The 24,352-nt window shown below is 41.3% G+C and overlaps 1 protein-coding gene across 2 annotated transcripts in view; it reads right to left on the bottom strand.

Moving 5' to 3' along the window:
• The window catches only part of DLG5 (discs large MAGUK scaffold protein 5), a 95,214-nt gene extending 71,493 nt beyond the window's left edge, over positions 1 to 23,721 (bottom strand). For both annotated transcript variants that reach the window (XM_065746478.1, XM_065746477.1), the window contains exon 1: positions 23,376 to 23,721. In XM_065746478.1, coding sequence (XP_065602550.1) covers positions 23,376 to 23,679 — 304 coding nt within the window. In that variant the 5' untranslated portion in view covers positions 23,680 to 23,721. The remainder of the gene's footprint in view (positions 1 to 23,375) is intronic.
• Positions 23,722 to 24,352: the final 631 nt, after the last annotated feature.

Genomic DNA, 24,352 nt, shown 5'->3' on the forward strand with positions numbered 1-24,352 from the left:
AGGTCCAGATTCCACCAGAAAGAACATACTGGTAGAAGCAGACCTAGAATGATTTCTCTTCCTCCATGCATGTTAATCACCTAATTAGCAATAAATAGAAGTAAAAGCAACATTCAGCAGAAGGGTATCAGTGATCATGGCAGCTGAAGAGAACCAATGACTCAATAATTCAAAGACTGAAGATTAACACTCAAACAGAAAATCCCCAGATTAAACAACTAGTCCATCATGTTTTACTGGAACACGTAGACAGGCATTAAAATTTGCTTTGTGTTTCATGAGGTACAGTGGATCTTACTAACCATTCCCTTCCCATCGTATACAGAAGAAAATCAACTAATATAACTAGTAGAAACAGGATAAGGAAATCCACACTAGTGATTGTGCTCCTTCCTTTTCTTCACAAATAGAAATTTGACAGTCCTGTGTTACTCCAGCTCCAATTTTCATCCCTCATAAGTGAAGGTGGCTCCTTTTTCCTATTTACATCCCACTGCAGAAAGAAATGAAGTCCTAGCTCTTTTTCATAGTCTTCTACCTGGCTCTGAGATATTACTTATCTTCCTACTGGAGGAAATCTCTTCACCTTTCCTTTTTTTAGTCTGCTTTAGCAAGAAAAAGATATTGATTTTATCATGCAGGGAAAGGGTTATTCTTATGACTAGTACTTTTAGAGAAGAAAAGCTATTGTCTGAAAGCAAAACAGTCCAGTTTTTAAAGGACTGAAAATTTTCTACTGTGTTCTTTGACTTCAAACAAATATATGACAATTTCTCAGAATATCTATCATTTCATGATTTGTCTACTACTCAGGAACTAATACTCTTATTTCCAAAACTGGAGACCATACCTGTATCTTCTACTTGTCAGAAAAGGATGAGGGTATAGGGAAGGTTATGGGAAAAAAAAAAAAGTCCTAAAATAACTAGAGGTTAGGGACATTTTAAACTAAAGTAGGAGTAGAACTGTTCCACTCAACAGTGATAAAACACTCTGATTTAAAATGTCTATTTTATTAAACCAATGGTGGCTTCTCAGTTAAATTCTCTGGGTAAGCACACCTCGTAGGTTTTTTGTTTTGTTGCTGTTTCAGTTCTTTAAGTGTATCTGGAGAACATACATTTGCAAAGAAGACAAAAAGAAGGAAAAAATAAAAAATGAAGACTTAAATGATAGCATCAAGTGACAGTACAATGAGACACTTATTTGATCTCATTTATCAACATGGTTTTCTGTCAAAATTAGACCAAATGATACCATTTGTTCAAAAATGACATCTTTCTATTCTAAGTCTTAGTACAAAACAGTAACAGTGGCTGGACTCAATTCATTCAAAGAAAAATAAAAAGCAAGCATCACTGCTGGCATACAGAAGCAAGATCATTTCGAGACTTATCTTCTCTGAACTTTAAACTGATGGAAGACAATTATTTCCCTATTCCAAATCTCCATGGTGGCAAGATCAACAATATTTTCAGCCAAATACAGTAGCCTGTATTTATAAGAGAAAGATGAATGTGCCTAGTGACAACTGAAAGCATTATTGCTATTTTTGAAATTTCAGACTAAAATTTCTAAAATAAATGTCTTTTAGAACAAAGTATATCCATTGAATATATACTATACATCTATTGTCCACAAACAATTGAAATAAAGATAATTGATATTTTTCCAGAGAAGTATTCCATATGAAAAAAATATAAACCTTCAGAATTCTTAGAGCAGAGTTAATGAGAAACAGAAGGCTTTCTGGGAAGCTGCCAGCATACTAATTCCAGTCACAGCGGTTAGGAGTCTGTTCTCTAATGGTAAAGCTTTGAAAGACCAGAAATATTTATAAAACACTGTCTCACTTTAAGTGATGTGGGCGTGGAAGAAGCTGGTAAAGAAGAATGGGGAACAGACTATTTACAACATAGTACACTTAACAACAGCAAAAGGCCAGGAAAAAATTAAGTGGTACGATATGCAGTGTTCACCTATCAAGCAGCAACATCAAGGGGAACACATTCCTACTCCCTTTGCCAAACCTGAAATACTTTCATCCATGACCCATTCAACACACAATGTGCAAAACTAACACGAGAATAAATCAACTTCTTGCAGAAAAGCTACACATTAACATCCCTACCTCCACCCAAAAGATAGGTTGTAGCATATATAAAACAATGATTTCCATTTAGTTCCCAGTTTGGGTTAAAAAGGGTGCTACAGCTGCAAACTCAAAACTTAGAAACAACACTGCCAATACAAACTCTCCCATGGAATTTCCAGGACAAGCTCTGTTCAGAGAGACCTGAAAAACAAAAACATGTGCAGATGGGTGGAGAGTTAAGGCGATTAAAACACCTTATGTCTGATGATGGTGACTAGCAACAGCTCCCTCTACAAAGAAGTCACTTGTAGAAAGTCCTAGCAGTCAAAATCCAGCTGCTAGTGAGACAATTCCCTCCACACAAAGTTAAGAAATAGAGGAAGGTTAGTTGTCTGTCTGAATTTATACTTCAACATCACACTCAGGTGGTTCATAAATTCAACACCATGCATGGAAGGATATGAAGGATATTCTCTATTAAACTATGTTTTCATTAAGAAACACGCAGACCAGTAGTAGGTGGCCCAATATTTTTGATTTTTTTTTTTCAAAAACCCATTTTACCTATTGCCAATCTGCTACCTAAGCTCATTGAACTCATCTATAGGAAAGTTGACAACGTAGGAACCAACATAACAAAAAGAAATGCAGCACAGGATTGCCTGCTGCAGGTTCTGTACAAAGCTAAAAGCGTAATACAGATCACAAAGAAATTATTCCAGGGCACATACAGCAATACCACGTACAATATCCTATGTGGGAATAAAAATATATTTAGGAAAAAAAAAACTATAAACTTCCCTCATGCATGGTTTTTAATCAGTCTCAAAACAACCACAGGAAGACAGAGTGGTTGGGAATTCAGCTGAAGAACTTCATGTATTACTGAGCACTGTAAAAGGGAAGTGGATTGTGACACTATCAAAACTAAACCACAAGAAAAGTTTGATTTTAGTCTCAGAATGATTCACTTCTTCACACAGTTGATCTCTTAACAAGAATCACATAAAAAAAATGTCTGCATTGGACATCAGACTACTTGATTTGCCAATAAAAACATGTTTCCTTCCATAAAGGAATTTTGGCAACTTAATTCTATTATTTTTTGCTTGTAAACAGCAACATTCTGTACTACCGCAAAGAATAGCCAAAGCACATGAATACCCTGATCAAGATGCAGATCAATGTCACAATCAAATCCCTCAGAAAAAGAGAAGCAAAGAGTGAAAATAGAAACATTAATCCCAAAACGTTCATGTCTTGTCTCCATTTCCTTTCCAAAACAAAGCAGAAAGGTAAAAGAATAGTCAACAAATAGCCCACACAGCCATTCTACACAGATGCAACCACTCGATTTTTCGGTACCTTTTAGAGTAGCTTTACAGTAAGACATTTCAGCTTCTGTTCTCTTCCAACTCATCTTCCACCTCAAGTCCTAAGATTGCAAGTTTATCACACAGACGGGATGGCATATGCTGTTCCCCAAGTTCTCCCAACACAACAATGCTTAGTTATTATCACTTTGCTGTTGCGTTCCTTATAACGCCTGTGTTCCAAGTCTCTGATTGGAACACAACCAAGTCTTTGATTAAAGCCAGACAAGTTGCTTAATTATCATAGTAATTATCACCTAGTTTCAGGTGCTATCCACATAACATTTCATTTTCATTATTTTTACTATGTCATAGCACATTATAATCTTCAGTGTCGCCCCTGGGCTGAATGAGACCAGCAAGCATGTACTCACAGAATAAAACTGATACCTGATTTAATGCAAGTTTGAAAGAAAAAAACCCAGAAACTGAAAAAAAAAAAAGCATGAGGAAAGTACGCACACATTCCAAGTGGAAAAGAAAAAAAACAACCAATTCAGCTTAGTCCTCATAATTAAAAAATGTCAGATAAAGCTGGGGGGGGAAACAGCAGAAATTAGAGTTGTGTGCTCTCAGCAACCACGTATTACCAGTACATCATTAGTCAAGCTGCAGAATGCATTTGTATTGAAATGGGAAGATGATATAAAGAACAGATTTAATGCTCCTAGAAGCGATGCCTGAATAAATGTAACACAAATTCATAAGAACTCCATGCAGATCAGTTCAGAAACAGTTTCAGAATATTTATAGGAAAACTGCCGTGCCAGGTAGCATATAAAGCAACAACTCCAGGTGAGGAGAGAGGAGACAGAAGATTGTGTCTCCAAATTAAGTCAGTTTCCATTTATTAACACTTGTACTTCTCACAACTTTATTTCAAAACCAGAGCATCTATCTATACGGGTTTGGAGAAAGCAATTTAAAGTAAGTTTTAACACTAAATAAATAAATAGAAGTCTTTGTCTCATGGCTGCTAATGAGAAAAAGTACGTTAAGAAAAAGCTGCTCACAACTCACTGTTCTCGTAAGGTTTTAGAAGTAACTTCATTTGTTATGAGCTAAACCACAACTAGTCTACTTGTGAGAAGGCAGATGGAAGAGACCAAACCAACATTGTCTGCTAACCCACCCAGAAAATCTCATCACATGTAGGGCACTGCAAAGCTGTGCTACAGGACAGACAGGAACCACAAAATGAAGCCAAGCAACTCCTCGCAGCCAGAATCCAGCAGCACTCTGATAGCCTCTGCACTTCGCACTGCCACTGGCATAATTTACTAGCATGCAAGCTACCAATAGGCCGGCTGGCAGGTCCTGGAGCCAGCAGACCAAACAATCTTCTGTTGAGGCACCAGGGCCTCAACAAAGGCTGCTTGTTGCCAGCCAGCGCTGGGGCAGCAGCCGGACCAGTCAGCCCAGTACAGTGCTGAGCTGTGGCTCGGCAGGACTTGCTGTGACCTCGGCAGACAATTAGTGTGTGTTGGTGTAGAGTTACACAGTTCTGGGAGGTCATTTGCTGACAGATTTTACTACTGCAGTATAACTAACCCTTTTCAAAAGCAGCATTATTGGTTCATTTGTTTGCTTTCAAAAGCTAGCCTGCAGATTACTCCCAAACCTAGAAAACTAACTCTGACACTGCTCTCAGTATGCTACTAAAATATTCAAGGGCTAATCCAGAGATGAGCTATGTAGCTTTAACAAGCATATACTGATTTCAGTTTGTATAAGTTCTCCCTTATAAATCCCAATGAGCATTTTAATAGAGAAGCTGATAAAGAAGAGGATAAACAGCTGTGAAGAAATTAGCAGACAAAATAGCACCCTAATGCAAGACAAAAGCTGCTCCATTAAAGCACAGTATTCCCTGCAGAAACTTTAATCAGCACAATCTTCTCCAAAGAGGAAAAAAGTGATGACAACTTAAGTAAAGCTTTTCAGTTCTGTACATACATTATAAAAACCAACTAAAGATATACCTCCTTACGATGAGCACCAACTGAGCTTTCTTTTCCATCCAAGACACCATTAACACCAACATCATTTATCCCACCACACAGCACTGGCCTCTTTAGCTGCAATCCCCATAGCACTGGCCCAGGAGGATAACTTCCTTTTCTCGGTAATAACACCATTTTAACCACCTCTGCCTAAGGTAACATGCAAAACTATACTGAAGAAAGACACAAACAAAAAGATGTTCAAGATATCGAGGCATCCCAATACCACACCAGTCTTTTAATCAAATATAGAGGAAAAACAGGTTTAATTCCTAGATGATCCAGTAGTAAAACTCTGCTCCAATTTCTTACTTCACTGATGATGCTAGTATGGCTCCAATAAAGCCAAAGATGAATCATTAAAGGGAGGTTAACTCAAGTCAACTACTCTGAACAGCAACATAATCAAAGAGTTTTATGGCAGGCCTTCTGGCAACCCTGTACTGGAAGATTCAGAAACTACCTCTGGCCAGCTCCAAAACATCATTAACAAAGAAATTACTCAGCTTTATTTTCCTTCTGTGGAAGACAACAGACTTCAGGTAGACTACTGCCAAGAAAAGAAATGTATGAGATCTTGGTGTGATGAATGGCATAAAAATAGACTGGAAAACAAAGCTGTTAATATTTACAATCTGTACAGAAGTTGCATAACTTCCCATTTTCAAAATGTACATTTTTTCATGGATAAAAAGCAACCACATTTTTCTAATTGTTAAGGGAACTTTAAGAAGGTGCATCATGCCATGATTCACTAAATTAACACAAAGGTTCAAATAAACATACAGAGGTCTGTAAAAGGTTTTGGGTGTTCTTCCTTTAGTTCAGTATTTGCTTTGACATTAACAGCATTCTCCTGTATGAGATAGAGTGATGAAGTCAGACAATTTAACTTCTAAACATTGTTAGAAAAACTGGAATGCAAGCAACACTACAAGAAAACAAATTTTATTTGCAAATCATCACATGAGTAAGACAGGCTCTGGTTTGACAAGAATACCGACTCCAACACTAACTCAGGCAAGCAAGAAAATCATTATAAAACCCAAGAGAGAAAGCATTTTCTTGCTCACGAGAAGCATATACTTATGCACCTTGTTATACCACACTGAACCTTCAACAATGCTGCCATTTAAAGAAGGGCTTTAAGACTTACTCCCTTGTACTTCTTAAGGTTATCTTACTCAGATCTACTTCTGAAGAAAACCTCTGGAGTCCTAAGTATTTTACTCCAGTAGAAAAGAAAATTAATAAAAAAAAACAGGAAATTATATTGTAGCACTTCAGATTAAATTAATAACAGTAAGAATGTGTATTTTCCCTTTTGTTTTCCTCTTAGCTAAGTCATTGAAGCAGACAAAATTTCACTATCCTTCTCATTCTTTGAAAGACTGTACCCTAAGAGGACTCAAAATGTAGTAAGTAATGATTTCCACACTTTCAAATAAATACTTACAAATCCTGGCTTTTAGAAGCTGACTGATTTCAGTCAGGACACCAGCAGAATCTGAAACTTGAAAGAACAATCTTACAATCATAGTTAAGCCTTTGAACTCCTTATTTCTGAATAAATAAATAAACAACAATAAGCTGTTCTGCACTCAGTTCTAAGGCATTCAGTATATTCATTTCAACAGCATAGTTATATTCAACAGCAGTAAATTTCGAAAAATTAAGAAAAGCAGTATTTTTTTCATAGCATTCAGTAATACCTGAAACCTCACCGTGAACACTGTCAAGTCACTTCTACTTCCTTTTTCCTTTCAATTATAAAGGCAAAGAAGAGTAAGCAAGACGACGGAAGCAGAGAACAAGATGAAAAAAGAAAAAACCTAATTGCACGGGAATATATTTATATACATTTAAAATATTCCCAAATTACGAGAAGAGAAAGATCAAAACATTTTCATTTACCCTATAATCAGTGTTCTTTCGAAAAAGAGTTTTCACTTTTTTTTTTTTTAAGTAAAGAGGATCCTAAATTCTAATTAAAATACAGCTGTAAGCCAGGATTCTCCATCATACAACTAATCTCAAATCCAACCTCCTGCAGAGCAGGCTGCAGATGAAGTTAGACTCTTTTAATTACAAAGTCCACCAGCAGTAAGCCAGTGGGAGAGGCTGCAGGCTTTCCTCTATTTCTTCTTTGTACTGGGGAGGCTATTTCTATGGAAATGTACAAGGAAGAGTCAGCTGCTGTGATACAGTCACAGCACTTAAGTATTAGCTTTAGTTTACAACATGTATTTTAAGGCAGCAGTTTTGAAAACAGTCATATTTCAGCAGGCTGCACCATCTAATAGAGCACTGGAGCAGATCTTCTAGCTCTGCTTATGCCCTTTAGGGTTGACCTCCCTTTGTTGCATCCTCAACTGCAAAGCCACATTTTACTACAATTCTGAACCTGTGAAATGAGTGTTGAAAAATCACAATTCTAAGAAAAATACGATGCAACTTGATAATTCTTTTATGCCTTTTTAAGGTACAATTTGCTCTGCCACAGAGCTTCATATTCAAATACTATTCAGTACCCTCTGAATGACAGAAATCCTTTCCAAAAGCCTTCCACGCGATACTGGTTTTTCAAGAAGGTATTTGTAAAATAAAATGTATGTATATGGCTATTTTTGACAGTTTTTGTTCTACGTAAGAATAAACTTTTCAAATGAAAGTGAAATGACGTTGTTACACTCAGTCTCAAGGAGTATATTTGTAATCTAATGTCTAAACACAATGTAGCAACTGTAACTAATGTAATTTCCCATTTTCTTACAGCGTGAACATTGAAAAGCAATATCGACACACTGAGTTTGACTTTTTCTATTTAACCGCTTTCTGGTTAGTGTTTGAAAACAAACAGTATATTTAAAACTGTAATGTTTCCAATTGATTTGCAAATAACATCTGAACACAGCAGAAGATACTGCCTTTGCACATATGGTCAATTCACATTCTTCCATCTTATGTGAACCATTTCAAGGAGAAGTAAAGATTAACAGTAAATTTGCACTAACAATTTTACTGCTGTTATCCTACCTGAGCTGTGGAGATCACCTAAATGCCTCACATGATATAAAGAGCTTTAAAAATAATTTTACAGTTGTTTAAAAAAAATAATCACAAATCAAATCTGATAAAATATCAGAATTAAATTGTTAACTTCAGGGTTATGCACTAACAAATTTAAGAAGAAAAAAATAGAGTGAGGGTGGAGCAAGGGGTATTCATTCATATCTTTGGGTATGGATCATGGCATACCTGGCCATGACCAAGCCCTGAACCTAGCCTCAATTAGCATCCTGAACTTCACATTTGTGTCCAAACTAATAAACCAAAAACTGATACGCTGTATTCGAGAGGCAACAATTCAACACTGCTAGCAAGAAATAGGTTTTTTAAGCACTTCTCACATGCGATAGGGAATTCTAGCATACTTTAGCTGTTAGTGAGGATAATCTAAGCAAATGTGATTGACCTCATTTCAAGGCTATTACCATCGCTGAGGTAACTCAAGAGGCCTGCTCCCACTCTCAGTGGCATTTCATACACCTCCCAGCCCCACATCTCTGGGAAACCCAGCACCACTCCAACCAATTGTACGCAGTTGGACCCCAAGCCCTGCTCTCCTCAGCCCAGAGCTCCTGCACTACTCAGAGTAGGGAGGCAGATGAGAACAGTGATAAACCCTATCCCACAGACCAAGTCTAAAGAAGGGGCTCTGCAAACCACTCCACGAACAGAGGCTTAAGCAAGCTAATATAATTGCCTACGATCTATCTTTTCTCTTTACAAAACTACCTGTATTCTTCACACGTAAGGGCCCTTACAGAGAGTTGCCTCATACTTCATTAACAACATAACATACAAATCTTGCTCTGAATACACATCATCCTTCAGCTTCTGAAGATGGGAAGAGAGGCAGAAGTCAGCATCAGTAATTCTGGTTGTTCCATTTCAACATATCATGGGGTGAAATGGGAAAGCAGTCTGTCAGGGACAGCACCAACAGTAACACCTTGTACAAAAAACTCATGGTGGCCAATGAATGGACCAACTAGAAGACCAACTAAAGGCTTCTTCTGCCACAAAGCTACTCTTCCTTTTCCTCCACCCACAGAACAGCCAAAATAAAATTGTAAGGAAGGCAGTCAGCAAAGAAAAAACTCTTTCTAAAAAGCTGTTTTTGAAGCGGTTTGAGGCTAAAATTGTTTCTAGTACCACCACAAAACAAGCATTCTTAGCTGAAGCATTATCAGCTTCATGCCCTTAATGAACACAGAGCTATCTAGAAGAAGAGTTAACAGCTCTTTCTTGCGATGCTATTTCTAGTTTAAAAAAAAAAATGCAGATTGAAACAGAAATAAATGTCCAAGGACACAAAATGAATTTGAACTATATTCTTGATCTGAGAAAAACACTGGAAAAATTATACACATTTCATTATTTTCATTATGCAAATTAATCCATGCTTAATAAAAACTGGTCTTGGATAATTCCTGTTTACAAAGATTCATGCAACTTTATCCAACCTGATATAAAACAAAGACTAATGATAATAATTAAAAAGAAAAAACCATAGAAAGCTCTGCCTTTGGAGTGAGATTAAAAAAAAAAGATAAAAGCTTTTTAAGTAAGACCTGTAATACTAACAGGTTTTTCAACAAGACAGAGCATTAATCATGTCTCAAAAGCTGCAGATATACACTCATTTACCGAAAAAGAAACTGTTGGAGCAGAATAACTAACTTCCCTGCATCATTTCTGATTTCTTCGGTTATGATCAAAAAACAAGTTCATTCCTTCAAAAACTTTCAAAAATCCTTCCCAGAAAAGCCTTGTCACTGGCACATCTGGCAGTTCAACAGGAAAAGCCACAGATGTTTTGTTCTATCTTCCCAACATGTCACATATTTTTTACCTTTATTTATAGATGCTCAGAATGATAGTTTTACACTGAGTGCTGACATCATTCTCACAACCTTATCTACATGGTTTGGAAACTTAAAGCACCTATGATCCGAAGTCACCTTCTCTGACTAACATAAAGACAAGGGAATTGTTTTCCAAAAATTTTTAAGCCATAATCGTGCAAATTTATTTTCACAAACAGCAATTTCACACCTACATGGTATGTATTTCACTCAACTCCTCCATCTAGCTCTCTTGTTCACTAGCTACCTACAATCAATATAGAACAACTGAACATGACACAACTTTAGCAGATACACAACTAAAAAGAATGCTAAAGTTTATGAAATCTGTCATCATAAGCTGGGATACTGATGTGATCATCTCCAATTCTGAACAAAAGTAAAAAAAAACGTGAAAACAAAATTTGTGTTTTTGTATAAGCAAATACAGGCAGGATACATAATGAAATCTTCCTGCTTTTCCCATATCTGGCCAATAAAAATGTTACCCATTTTCTAATTTCTGAGGTCCTGTCCTATAATGTACTGATGCCACGAGCTCATGAGCAATATCCTCAATAAGTATTACATCTTCATGACTTTAACAGACTTCACCAATATTTGACTGCATTAAAAAGTGTTTTTATCCTGTTTATTCTGGATTACCTGAAAATGCTACCAAAAAATGAAGGTACATCAGTACAGTGACCATAACACAATGAAAGAATCAAACTGATGCTTTTCTGAATAGATGGAAGATCCAAGAAGGTAACCTATAGGTAACTGCACTGAAGTCCTTTTAAGTTTTAAGAACAATCTGCAAGAATTAAGAGCTGACAATAAAACAAGTCTAACAATAAGATGTGTACCAGTTCTTGTACTGTTTTCTAAATCACAATATGCTCTAATGAAAGCACATTATGTAACTTCACCAAATGAAAACTGTTTGCCTAAAATCAGATGCTTAAAATCAGAAGTACTAGTCTTATTGCTTGCATACTACAGGTAAGGTTCCAAAAGTACAAGTACAGCTTGTAATTAATAGCTAAGTCAAATAGTCTTAATATTTAATAGCTAAACAGTAAACTGAAATGCACAGGATAAAAAAATAACACCATACCAACAATCTGACTTTTAGCAGCACTTAAGAGAATTTGCTGCAGCTGGACCTAAACTTCAGTTGATGTTTGACATCCTAGGCAATATAGTGGAACATCCCCTGACAAATACAAGTCATGTATGCACAATGTAGCAACCAAAGGTCAACTCTGACAGGGACAGCAAAATGGCCTCAACTTTACAGAAGGCTTTCTCCTAGTTCTGGTACTAATTGTACGCAGGTTTGAGCCTAAAAGAACAGGGCTGTCAGACTTTCCAGATACTTTTTTTACATTAATACCAATACTCTCAATATTCTACCAAGATCTAAAAATCAGAGGCAGGAAGCATCTCTGAAAGCATTTGAAACTGCTTCTCAGCGTTACCAAGGAGCGTTCTGCTCAGCCAAAGCACTCTGCTCTGCCACATGCAGCCACGCAGCCCGCTGCCTACTCCTGACTACACAGTAAAAATGCCAGAAGAACAAATGAGGCTCATAACCCAGGGTAACAACAGATGAATACATTTGTACAGTGAGCTCACGTAGAGTACCGAAAAAATTCTGGCCTACAGTGGCCAGAAAAAAAGGCCAGTGTTTTAGAAAAATGACTCACTAAATATCTCAAAGGTTGTGTTCTGCACTCTATACCTAAACCAGTCTCGTGATGCTCAACAGCCTTGCGGATTTTTTCCCCATTAAGTCTGACTAATCTGACCCTTAACCTAAAGAAGTAGTCAACACACCTTCGAGAAAGCACCCACTCCTAACATACCCTAGTGGCAACGAGGAGCCTTCAAAACATCCTTCCAGCAAATGAAAAAGAAGTAAAATCTGCCTGCACACACACGGCAGCAAAGGGAATCTGCTGCAGCATACCTAAATAAAGAAGGAACAAAACAGGCTGGCAGAGCAACCCGAGAATCACTAGCACAGGTGCATGAAGTACAGAACAATAAATCAGTTTTGTGGTGGTTTTTTTTTTTAATACTTCTTTCTGTTGGAAAGAAAACTTACAAAAAAAAATCTAAAGTAAAACCATTTTAAAACAAAGTGAATTCTCTCTTCAAAATAAGTACTTTGTAATTCTGAGTGAATTTAGAATTTTGGTTTTAAAAACAATTACCTCCAAAATTCAGGTTGCACCTACAGAGCTCACTCAGAGCCCAAGGTAACTGAAGAACTATATGATAAAGCAGCTCATAAAGCAACTGACAACAGAAGGTCAATTAATCAGTTACAGGAAGCCAACTATTAAGACTTGCTTGCTTTTGCTTAATACTCAAGCATTTTATTTTCTTCTTCAAACACACCTACATAAGCCAAGTAGCCTTAAAGAAACTGAAACAGAAAATCTGTTAAAATAAAAAACAAGACCCAAGCTCTCAAATAACATTGCTTTCTCATAAAAGCATTCAAGAGAAAAAAAAAATCCAGAAAATCATTCATGATGATTTTGAAAATTAAATAGTGAAGTCAGTATCCAAATATTTTCATCATGGTGTTTACACATAGACTCAAACAAAACCTTTAGATAGTCTCATATCACTGTGCTCATTCCCACACCACTTGAAAGCCAGATAATTGTGACCTAAATAGGAAGACAAAATAAAAAACTTAGAAATCATTCCAAGCACTCACAAGATCATTCATAAAGCATTAAAGAGTACTTAAACTACAATAATAAGTTTTCCTCAAAGGAAGGAGTTACTAAAACCACATCCATCTCCTGTTGACTTCTGGTTGAAGAACTATTGACATCTCAACCAATGCTGCCCTCCGCAAGAGGATCACGAGGAAGATCTAAAATTAAGTCTTGAAAAGAGCAAGATCACATGGCACAACTAAGAACCTCAGATCTCTTCTCAAATTTATTTCTCATGAAAGCATACAATAGAAGAAAGCTATCCATAAAAAAAATGAAATCAACATAACTTCATGCTTATTAAAATAACACATGAACAATTTAGCAGCTCTATTTGGTAGTTTTGATGTTTACTGCATCAGTTTCATTTCCTTCATTCCATAAGTTCCTAAGCTTTTAGAGAAAACTGTACAGACACACCTGCCAGCCTGTCTGCCTCAGAGTGAAAGGATATACTCAGAAAGCCACCAGTTTGGTATACCAACATTAACAGGACGTAGCTTGCTGCACAGAGCAAGTCCAGAATTTCAGCTACATTTCAGAATAATCCTCAAGAAAAGTTTTCCAATCCAAACTCAATTTTGAGTACTGCTGAAAAGCAAGCAGCTATCAGTCATATTTACTGATGCTCAACCGTACAACTCTTACTTGACCAAAGACATCACCCAATCCACAAAACTTAGCATATAACACCCAAGACCTGTCAACACTAGCACACGTCTAACTTGATGCATTTAGACAGGGATTACTTGCATGCTAGAAGGCAAGCACATTAATAGTATGTTCGTGAATCAGCATTACATTCAGGTACAATAAAAAGCTACAGTAAAAGGGGAAATGAGGTAAGAAAGTTGTCATGGTGACTGTGAACAGTCGTAAGAAAAGTCTGTGTTTATTATCAAAATATTTTCCTGTACATTCCTGAACACACCATAATTTACATAAGAAGTTTGCTAAAAAGCAACCGTTAGTCTATGTCATACCAGCCTCTATCATCTGTCCCTTTTTCATCAACTCTCTTCCCATGAAACTTCACCAGCTGAACTTACAGTCTTTATATTCCCTCATTTTTCTCCAGCTACAGGCCCAGCTGTACGCCTGGAAAACTCCTGAACAACATCATAATGCATCCAATTAAACTACTTTTTCAGTCAACAACTAAAAAAAAAAATCTTCTAAAATACAAACAGCAACAATCCAGAACAAGCTGATTAATGCTGTGAACAACTCAGCCCAGGAATTAGAAACTGGAAAATTCAGAAGCTGGTGGAAAAAGTGACTGACAGCTCTTAGCTTCCGCCGGCATCAGCTGGATAAGAAGGGCCTCTGAGTTGGAGTGAGTTATTCTTTATTGCCCAACAGCCATCAGTTGTCAAGAAAAATATCCTTACATACTCAGCCCAAGTGGCCAAGTACTCCCGCCAGATTCCACAAAACCCAGGGATTCTAGGTACCCAGTTACCAGCATGTTTCTCAAGTCTGCAAATGTTGTCCTGTACAGACTGAATTCTACCTGCACAGCAGCTTACAACAGGTGTACTGAAACTTCATATTACTTGTCAGTTACAACAGTAAGAGTTGCTGCACCACCTTGTCACCAACAGGACTACTGCTGATGCAACACAACCCACGGTAAGTACACAAACACATACAAAGCACAGCAAACACTGGACGCTGGGTATTTTGAACTGGTTTCTGAGCTGTAGTGCTGGGGGCTCCTTCAGCATACTACCAACTCCACCATACACTGACAAGAACTAGTAGCTTGTCACAGTAACACTGAGAACCTCCAAACATGTGCCTTGTGCAATAGCAGTGCTCTAAAGTTGAGGATACAGTAAAAGCTTCAGGCTCTCAAGGGGACCATACCATCCTTTTACACTCATAGGTTCATTAGGTTGGAAAGGACCTACAAGATCATCTAGCCCAACCATCCTTCTATCACCATCCCTACCCACTGAACTACTAAATCAAATCCCTTAGCACCTCATCTAAACGCTTCTTGAACAGCGCTAGGGATGGTGCCTCAACCACCTCCCTAGGCAGGCCATTCCAGTGCCTGACCACTCTTGCAGAGAAAAAATGTTTCCTCAGGTCTAATCTAAATCTTCCCCGGCGCAAGTTGTGGCCATTCCCTCTCGTCCTGTCATTATTTATCAGGGAGAAGAGGCCCACTCCCTCCTCACCACAACCCCCCTTCAGGAAGTGGTAGAGTGCAATAAGGTCTCCTCTGAGCCTCCTCTTCTCCAGACTAAACAATCCCAGCTCCCTCAGCCGCTCCTCATAAGACTTGTGCTCCAGACCCCTCACCAGTTTTGTTGCCCTTCTCTGAACACGCTCCAGGGCCTCAATGTCCTTCTTGTAGTGAGGGGCCCAAAACTGAACACAGTACTCAAGGTGCAGCCGTACCAGAGCTGAGTACAGGGGGATGATCACCTCCCTGCTCCTGCTGGCTACACTATTTCTAATACAGCCAGGATGCTGTTGGCCTTCTTGGCCACCTGGGCACACTGTCGGCTCATGTTGAGCCGAGCATCAACCAACACCCCCAGGTCCTTTTCCTCTCTACATTCTTCAAGCCATTCTGCCCCAAGCCTATAGCATTGCATGGGGTTATTGTGGCCAAAGTGCAGGACCCGGCCCTTGGTCTTATTGAACCTCATCCCATTGACCTCAGCCCAGCTGTTCAGCCTATCCAGATCCCTCTGAAGGGCCTCCCTACCCTCAGGCAGATTGACATATCCTCCCAACTTGGTGTCACCTGCAAACTTACTGAGGGTACACTCAATCCCCTCGTCTAGGTCATCAAGAAAGATATTAAACAAGATGGGCCCCAATACTGACCCTTGGGGGACACCACTCATAACGGTACACCAGCTGGACTTAACTCCATTTACCACTACCCTCTGGTCACGGCCCTCCAGCCAGTCCTCCACCCAGAGAAGAGTGAACCTGTCCACACCACGGGCTGCCAGTTTCCTCAGGAGAATACTGTGGGAGACCGTGTCAAAGGCCTTGCTGAAGTCCAGGTAGACTACATCAACAGCCTTTCCCTCATCTACCAGTCTGGTCACCCAGTCATAGAAGGAGATGAGGCTGGACAAGCACGACTTGCCCTTTGTGAACCCGTGCTGGCTGGGTCTGATCCCTTTATTGCCATGCACGTGTCGTGCGATCTCCCTCAAGATCATCTGCTCCATAACTTTCCCAGATACCAAGGTCAGGCTGACAGGCCTATAGTTCCCCGGGTCTTCCTTACAGCCTTTCTTGTAGATGGGAGTCACATCGGCAAGCCTCCAGTCTTGTGGGACCTCTCCAGATAACCAGGAATGCTGACAGATGGCAGAAAGTGGCCTGGCAATCACCTCTGCCAGCTCCCTCAGCACCCTTGGGTGGATCCCATCTGGTTCCATGGACTTGTGGCAGTTCAGATGGAGTTCTACTTCCACAGAAGAATAGGATAACCTCAAGTCCAAGCTCAGACAGTGCAATGTTTCCAGGACAATTCAGCTCTAAATCAATACTGCTTACTAAAAGACAGCTAATGACCTGTATCTTGAGGGTCATAAATCATATTTCAGCAGCAATTACGCAAGATAATGAGGAAAGTCAGTGAAGCCTAGATATATTTCATTAAGCCTCCATTTTATTATTGCAGCTCTATTCATACAAAGTTATTTGCACCAACATGTTTTGCTATCTAGATCAATTTTATTACATATACAGCATTTCAAGAGCACTCACATATTAAAAATAATAATAAAAAAAAAGACTGCCTCACAGTGAGGCATCTAAAATGTGCAGGGCACTGAACAGCTCCGAAAAATATCTTTCCTGAGATTTTATAGTATAATGGAAGTGTAAAACAGAGGGAAGAAATTCAACATAACATACTGGCATCTTTTAAATGATGAAACTTTGAATTAAGAATTGTGCTAAAAATAATGATGGAAATCGCAATTAGGACTGAAGGGAAGAAGAGTTACTAGGAGTAAGCAAAGCTAAGAAGCAAATAGAAGGAAATAAAGGTGGGGGTAGGAAGAGGAAGAAAAAAAACAAAGTAATAAAAGCATCCAAAAGAAGGAAAAAAAAAGAAAAACTCAAATTGCAGATTGTTTAAATCTGAAAAGCCCAGTCACTGCCACGTGGTGGCTTTGATCCCTGCTATCTAAACTAGAGGTCTAAAAAAGCTCACAGCAACAGTAAGACAGTAAGTCCTGTGTACATACAAAACAGCTCGACAACTGTAGGCATCAATACCCCTGAAATTATTATTCATTTTACACAGCTGAAAACAGTGGCCACATGAGTTCACTGTGACTAGCTTTCTTTTCCTTCTCCTCTGAGCACAGCAAAAACACAACCATCACCCTCGGGAGCTGTGAACTACTAAACACACATTTCCTTCTTTGGGAGGAAGAGATCACTTCTACCCACTGTATTGTGTCGGGAATTACCCCCCTGAACACTTGCTGAAAGCTTCTTGCATTTGTTAGCCTGGTAGTTGAAAAAGATTCTGTGTAATTGAGGTCATCAGAAGACATACGCACTGTGAAACAAGCACTGGGTATTTTTGCAAGTTTAATTACTGCTTATCGCTGTAAGAGACCTGTGCTTCTCCTCATGTAAGTGACTTCTGAATACCACCCACTTGTTATCTGCACAATTTTAAAAAAATAGGTCCTGTACAGGGCTTGAGAAGCAGCCATAAGAACTAATAACAAGTCTGACATAACCAAGCATACTGTATGTTCTGCTTCTCCCACACTTCAATTTGCAGCACTGAAAGAGTATAAATTGAGCTTAATTGCAAAATTGCCAGTTCGGTCCTTGAATCGGAAAATTACACTTTTACCATTTCTCTTCATTCTCATTTTCCTATTTCCCAGGGAACCTACACTTCCAGCATGACTTTTCATCTTCTCCAAACATTTCTATGACCACACTCCTCCACCCTGGCCCCTACTCTCCCAAGCTTCCCTCTTCTCACTCATTCCTACCCAACAACACCTTCCTCCAAGCAGCTTCTTGGCTGCTCACTGACTCCTTTATCACAGGGCAACATTTAGGGGGATCAGGGAAGGGGCAAAATGCAGAGAGCCCAGAACTAGTTACTGTTCTGCACCCAGCATCTTGGGCACAGTCCCACTTCTTGTGTGCTCCTCGCCTCCGAGCTGCCAGTATGAGAACTGGATCTCAGCCTTCCATCTCCTAACTGCTGGCACACAGAAGCAGCTGGTCTTTTCTTTTTACACGCACTCAAAGACTGCTGCAATACTGCAATATTTAAAAGTCATCTGTGACTTCAAATTAATTCTGTCTGAAACAACACACAAAAAATAGAAAAACAGAAGAGGCAGTTCCTGGCCTTTTTCCTACTCCTATTTTTCCCTACTCTTCTTAAATGCTCACATTTATTTTCTGGACTGCAAATTAACATTCAATCCCTGACCAGAGTTCAGAAAGAAAATAAACTTCATAAAACAATGGAAGGAAACTATTCAAAGTCAATTTTCAACTATCTTCCTTTTTTTTCCTTCATGTCCCTTTCTTAAAAAAAAGAACATTTAGAATTCTAAATTTTGAAATATGAGAATAAAATACCTCAAAAGGCTGATGTAGCCTGCTTTTGAAATAGTGCTGAATACTTAAGAGTAAAATGAATGCACTGTTTTTATAAAGCTTATGAATACACACACAATGACTGCAACTGGATGGTTACAGAAACGTGGGAGACTAACTGCTAATACAGAGGAGATGATCAATCTATAAGTTTTGAAACACGTGGCAGAGCTTTTTCAGTTCAATAACGTGCCCAGCTGAGGATGCAGCTGGAAGCAACTTTGCAGCCACTCCTCAAACTCATCTCAAGAACAAATTTTAACCTTGAAAATTGGAACAGCTTGTCTTTTAAATTTTTTAATATCAAAAAAAAACCATGACAATTGTTTTCAGTAGTCTGAAGTCCATGCAGCCTAAACAAATTTCTGTTTTGACCCTTTAATAGTACTCATTGTAAAGAAATATCTTTCACTGTACTCTTGGATATGTTTTAAGTTAACAAAAAAAAAATGTTCTTTACATCAGTGTCAAAGATGATTGGTGTAGTAAGTGACCTAAGACGTAAGAAACTTATGGAAGTCATTAAAATCCACGTCAGGAAAATTACATTCAATTGTCAGAATACAGGACTTCTTATATCCACCCAATCAGGTATTTAATAATAATCCACTAGTAAACCAAAATAAACAAGAAAAAGCAATTGACACACCACTTAAAAGAAAGAGCTAGTCCCTGGGCAAAGTATTAGGAGATTTTAAAATCAGGAAAACGTTTACTTTCATATGGACAGAAACAACTTCTCACCAAAACATTTAAGCAGGAACACATGATTATAGCCAAAGGTATCTCTCAAGGAAGGACTGAACACCACCTTCTAAACATGGCTTAGGAGAACAGAGCAAATGGTACCTTCTGTACTTCTTGCTTGGACAGAAGGCAACTTCCTCATCCATTTCGTTTACAAACACTTTTATACTACCCTCGAAATAGAAACAAAAGAAGCTAGGAAAGATACATTTGACAGAGGCGTTTAAGTACCATTCTGAAGGACAAACTATTTAAATGGAAAACGAAACAGGGAAAATTCTATCAAGAATGCTCCTTGAAGCATAAGCATGGTTACCCACACTAGAAGGCTCGTAGTCAGCTACTAGGACTCCGGTTCTCTCCCTGTAGCAATCTGAACAGCTGCTGACTTCCTTTCTGTTGTGCAGATAAATATCTATAAAAGTGTCAGTACTACACTGTCCAGTCAACCACAAGAACTGCTGGTGTAAACAACAGCCTGCATTTCCAGCACAGTTTACGTATTACCACTAAAATTCAAAAGGTTATATTTAAAATGAGACAGAAGAAGATGCAAAGTTACTCTGCAAATGAAAAATACATAAAAAATAGAAGTGGAGAGATCACACACACTGAAATGGAGGGAGAACTGCTCTTTCTCCACAGTCTAGAGAAGTCTGCCTGTCTGTGATCTCTACGACCTCAAACAAAAGGACACTGCTGACTGTCCTTCCATTTCCCTCACATTAGACTGGAAGAAATCACCAATTAATGCTACAGCAACTTATTGATTACTTATAATTTTCACCTCCAACAAGCATTCCGGAGAAGCCCTTCATACAAGAGTATGAGCCTGCCTCGGAGTGCCACTGTAACTTGGCATTTTTCAGAAACTAAAGGTAATTCTAAAAGTTGAGAAGGTTACAGTAAAGGCAGTACTTAGGGAGTTTATTCAGTGCTTTTTTTTTCCTCCCCTTTTGTAGGTAATATATGCTGAAGATCATTTATCTCGAGTATTTGAGGTACAGAATCCCTGTTTCCATGCATACAGCTTGCTACAACACCCAAAGAGCAAAAAAGTAGCTGGGCTCATCTGCCTTCAGCATCTACAATGACAGAGAGTGAAAGCTGGTCAGCAAAAGGCAGCCAGGCAGTCAGATTTCCTATGGAAGAACAAAGGACAGGCCAGGTTACACCTGTATGCAGGTTCAAACAGGAAACCACAGCTACCCTCACACATTAACCCTTTGCAATCATCAGTCAGGAAAAACTCAGCCATAGGCTGTTAATACATGTTCCCAATAAGACAGGGCCAAGCATTAGTCTAATCATACTGAAACATCATAGATCCCATTTCCAAAAGCCAGCAGCACGCCCACCATCTATTGATGTCAGACCATATAACACTAGCTGAGACCTATTGTTCCATCCATTTTCTCCTGTTCTGTGAGGTCCTGGCATATATTCATTAAAAACAGCTGTGCACCATGACATAGGAATACACAACAGAAAGTAAGACTCTTACACACACACTGTGGTGTTTCACAAAGTATTAGCATCAACAGATGCTAATAACTAATAATGATAACACCTCAACTCCAGTAAGGGCAGAGCACACAGTGCACATGCAAGCACTGCTTTCCAGGCAGAAACAGCTCTTTGGAGCTTTATTCTGTAAAAATCTTCTATTCCATAAAAATTGTGGCAGACAGAAGTCAACCCCAGTGACTGGAAAAAAGGAAACATCACTCATATAATTCAAGGAAGGGAGAATGGAAGACCCAGGGAACTACAGGCCAGCAAGCGTGGTCTGTGCCTGAGAAGGTGATGGAGTGGATCCTCCTCAAAGCTTAGTTAAGGCACACATGAGACAAGGTGGTGATCAGAGACAACCCACATGGTTTCACCAAGGGCAGATCACACCTGAGCAATCTGGTGGCCTTCTATGTTGGAGTGATGTCAGTGGACAAAGGAAGGGCAACTGATGTCATCTACCCAAACTTGTGCAAGGCTTCTGATTTGGTCCTATACCACATCCTTATCTCTAAAATGGAGAGAGGTGGATTTGAAGGCTGGGCTACTAAGTGGATAAAGAACTGTTTGAATGGTCCTAGCCAGAGGGTTGTTAACAGCTCTACTTCCAGGTGGAGGCAGGTCACAAGTGGTGGACCCTCAGGTGCTTTTCAACATCTTTGTCAACAACACAGACAGTGGAGCCGTATGGAGTGTACCCTCAGCAAGGACACCAAGCTGAGTGTAGCTGATAGAACAGAAGGAATACCATCCAGAGGGGGCTGGACATGCTCAGAAAGTGAGCACACAAGAAACTAACAAGATTTAACAAGGCTGAGTGCAAGGTATTGCATTTGGGTTAAGGCAATCCCAACTACAAGTACAGACTGGGAAAAGAACTCATTAAGAGCACCCCTGCAGAGAAGGACTTTGGGTCCTGATGAATGAAAAGCTGGACATAAACCAACAACGTGCTCCTGCAGCCCAGAAGGCCAACAGTATCCAAAAGATGGGTGCCAGCAGGGAAGGAATTATCTCTCTATTCTGCACTTGTAAGGCTCCATCTACTGTACTATGTCCAAGGCTGGGACCCCCAGCACAAGAAGGATGCAGAGCTGTTGGCCCAAGTACAGAGCAGGACCACAACAGTCAAAGGACCTCTTCTATGAAGAAAAGAAGAGGGAGTTTGGCTAGTCTCCGGAACAGAATGCTCTGGGGAGACATGGTTGCAGCCCTCCAGTACTTGAAGGGTGCTTAGAAGGAGGGGGATCTCTTTACAAAATCCAGTAGTGATAATACACAGGGGAAGGGTGTTAAACTAAAAGAGTTAGGTTAGACGTTAGGAAGAAGATTTTTTACTCATAGTAGTGAGGCGCTGGAACAAGTTGCCCAAAGAGGTTGTGAGTACCCTATCTCTGGAGGCATTCAAGGCCAGGCTGGATAGGATCCTGGGCAGCCTGATCTAGTGCTTGGCAGCCTTGCCCATGACAAGGGGGTTGGAACTAGATGATCTTTAAAGTCCCTTCCAACCTCAGCTATTCTACGACTCTCCCAAAAACGAGATATAGTCAGTAAGAGTCAGGAAGTAATGTAAATGGGAACTTATCCTGCAGTTCCCAAACTCTGCAACAACACCAGCGCATTCTTCATCAGTCAGCCTGATGTGGGCAAGAAGAGAATGCTTACATACCACTTGCACAACTGCATGTTCTATACCTACTTTTATTCCAACTGAAGCATTTCTTATCTACAAACACAGCTGCACTTACAAGGCCTCAAGGATTACCACTAAATCTCTTTTTTCCTTTTTGAAGTAGATTCTAGCTTGGAGAGGAGAGAGAAAGGAACACCTCTAGGTCAAAGACAAACTTCAGAAGGTCTGCATTGCAATTCTCACCATGATTTGCAGCTCTATCAATTGTTCTTCTGTTTCTAACCGCAGCCGAGCACTATAACAGCACAGCCCCAAACAAGCCCACGCTCACGGGAAGAGAAGCAGTTAAAGCACGTATCCGAGGGCTGAGCACGCGCCTCCCTGAGCAATCCCGCGGGTGCAGGGGCTCGGCTCCAGCCCATCCCAGCGGCGGCGGCTACCGGCGCTGGGAAACGACCGAGACGCTGCTCGGGTAAAGCGGCTGGAAGTACAGCATCCGCCGTACTTCGTGGAACAAGCGGCAGCGCGCTGCCCAGGAGAGAAAGGAAGAAGGGAGAATAAAACAAAACACCGAGAGCCCGAACGCGGCAGCCTCGATTCTCCCGGAAAAGCCGGCGGGCAGCGGCGGAGCCCGGAACCCCGCGCTCGGCCCGCGCGGCCCCTCCCTGCCCGGCGGGGCTGTGTGGCTGCAGCCGTTACCCCTCCCCCCGCCGCCGCCCCGCACCCCCGCCCCGCTCACCGGCCGTCTCCTCCGCCGCCGCCGGCGCCCCCGCCACGCCGTTCAGGTAGAGGATGGAGAGCAGGTGGGGCTGCGTCTTCTCCAGGGCCACCCGCAGGTCCTGGAAGTGGTCCCGCTCTTTGGCCAGCAGCAGCGCGATCAGCAGCTCGGCCTTGCCGTCGCCCGCCGCCTCCAGGTCGCGCAGGTCGCGAGGACCGAGGGCGCCGGCGGCCTCCAGCAGCTCCACCACCTTGTCCACCTCGGTCATGGCCTGCGCCAGGCTCTGCCGGCACTGCGCGAGCAGCTCCTTGTGCTTCGGCTCCATGGCCGCCGACGGACAAACTTCGGTCCCCGGCCCCACCACTCGACCGCCGCCGCCGCCGGCCGCCCCGCTCCGGTAGGGGCACCACGGGGCGATCGCCGTGCGACTGCGACCGGGCCGCCCTCCGCCTCCTCCTCCCGCCGTGGGCTGCCGACCGCCGCTCTCCCCTCAGGCGCTCGGTGCGGAGAGCCCGCGACGGGGCTGCTCCTCGTCCTCCTCCAGCCGGCGCCGCGCTCTCCTTCCCGGCGGCCAAACAACTTCTCCTCTCTGCCGCCGCTCCCGGCAGCCGGCGTCCCCCACCCCGCGGGTCGGCTCAGCCAACTTCTCTCCTGCGCTCGCTGCAGGCCGCGGGGCGAGGAGGAGGGGTGGGGGGAGACGGCCTCAGCTGCAGGCGCCTCCTTTCATTCGCGGCAGCGCGCAGCCATATTGGTCGCACACGGCGGCCGCCTGCGCCCAGACGGTGCCGCGGCGGCGCATGGCACGGCCCGCCCCGCCCCGCCCCGCCCCGCCCCGCACCTCCCGCCGCCGGCAGCGAAACGCGGCGCCCTCTGCCCCGGCCGCGCTCCGCCCGACACTCAGCGGCTCCCGCCGGCGCGGGGCGGGGGGGTGGCGGCTGGAGAGGCGGGGCACGGTGGCCCCGGGAAGAGCCCCAGCTTCGGGTCGGTGGGGGCGAGCG

Source organism: Cyrtonyx montezumae, unplaced genomic scaffold (assembly GCF_038088225.1).
Source record: "Cyrtonyx montezumae isolate F1298 unplaced genomic scaffold, pur_monq_1.0 scaffold_4, whole genome shotgun sequence".
Lineage (NCBI taxonomy): Eukaryota > Metazoa > Chordata > Aves > Galliformes > Odontophoridae > Cyrtonyx > Cyrtonyx montezumae.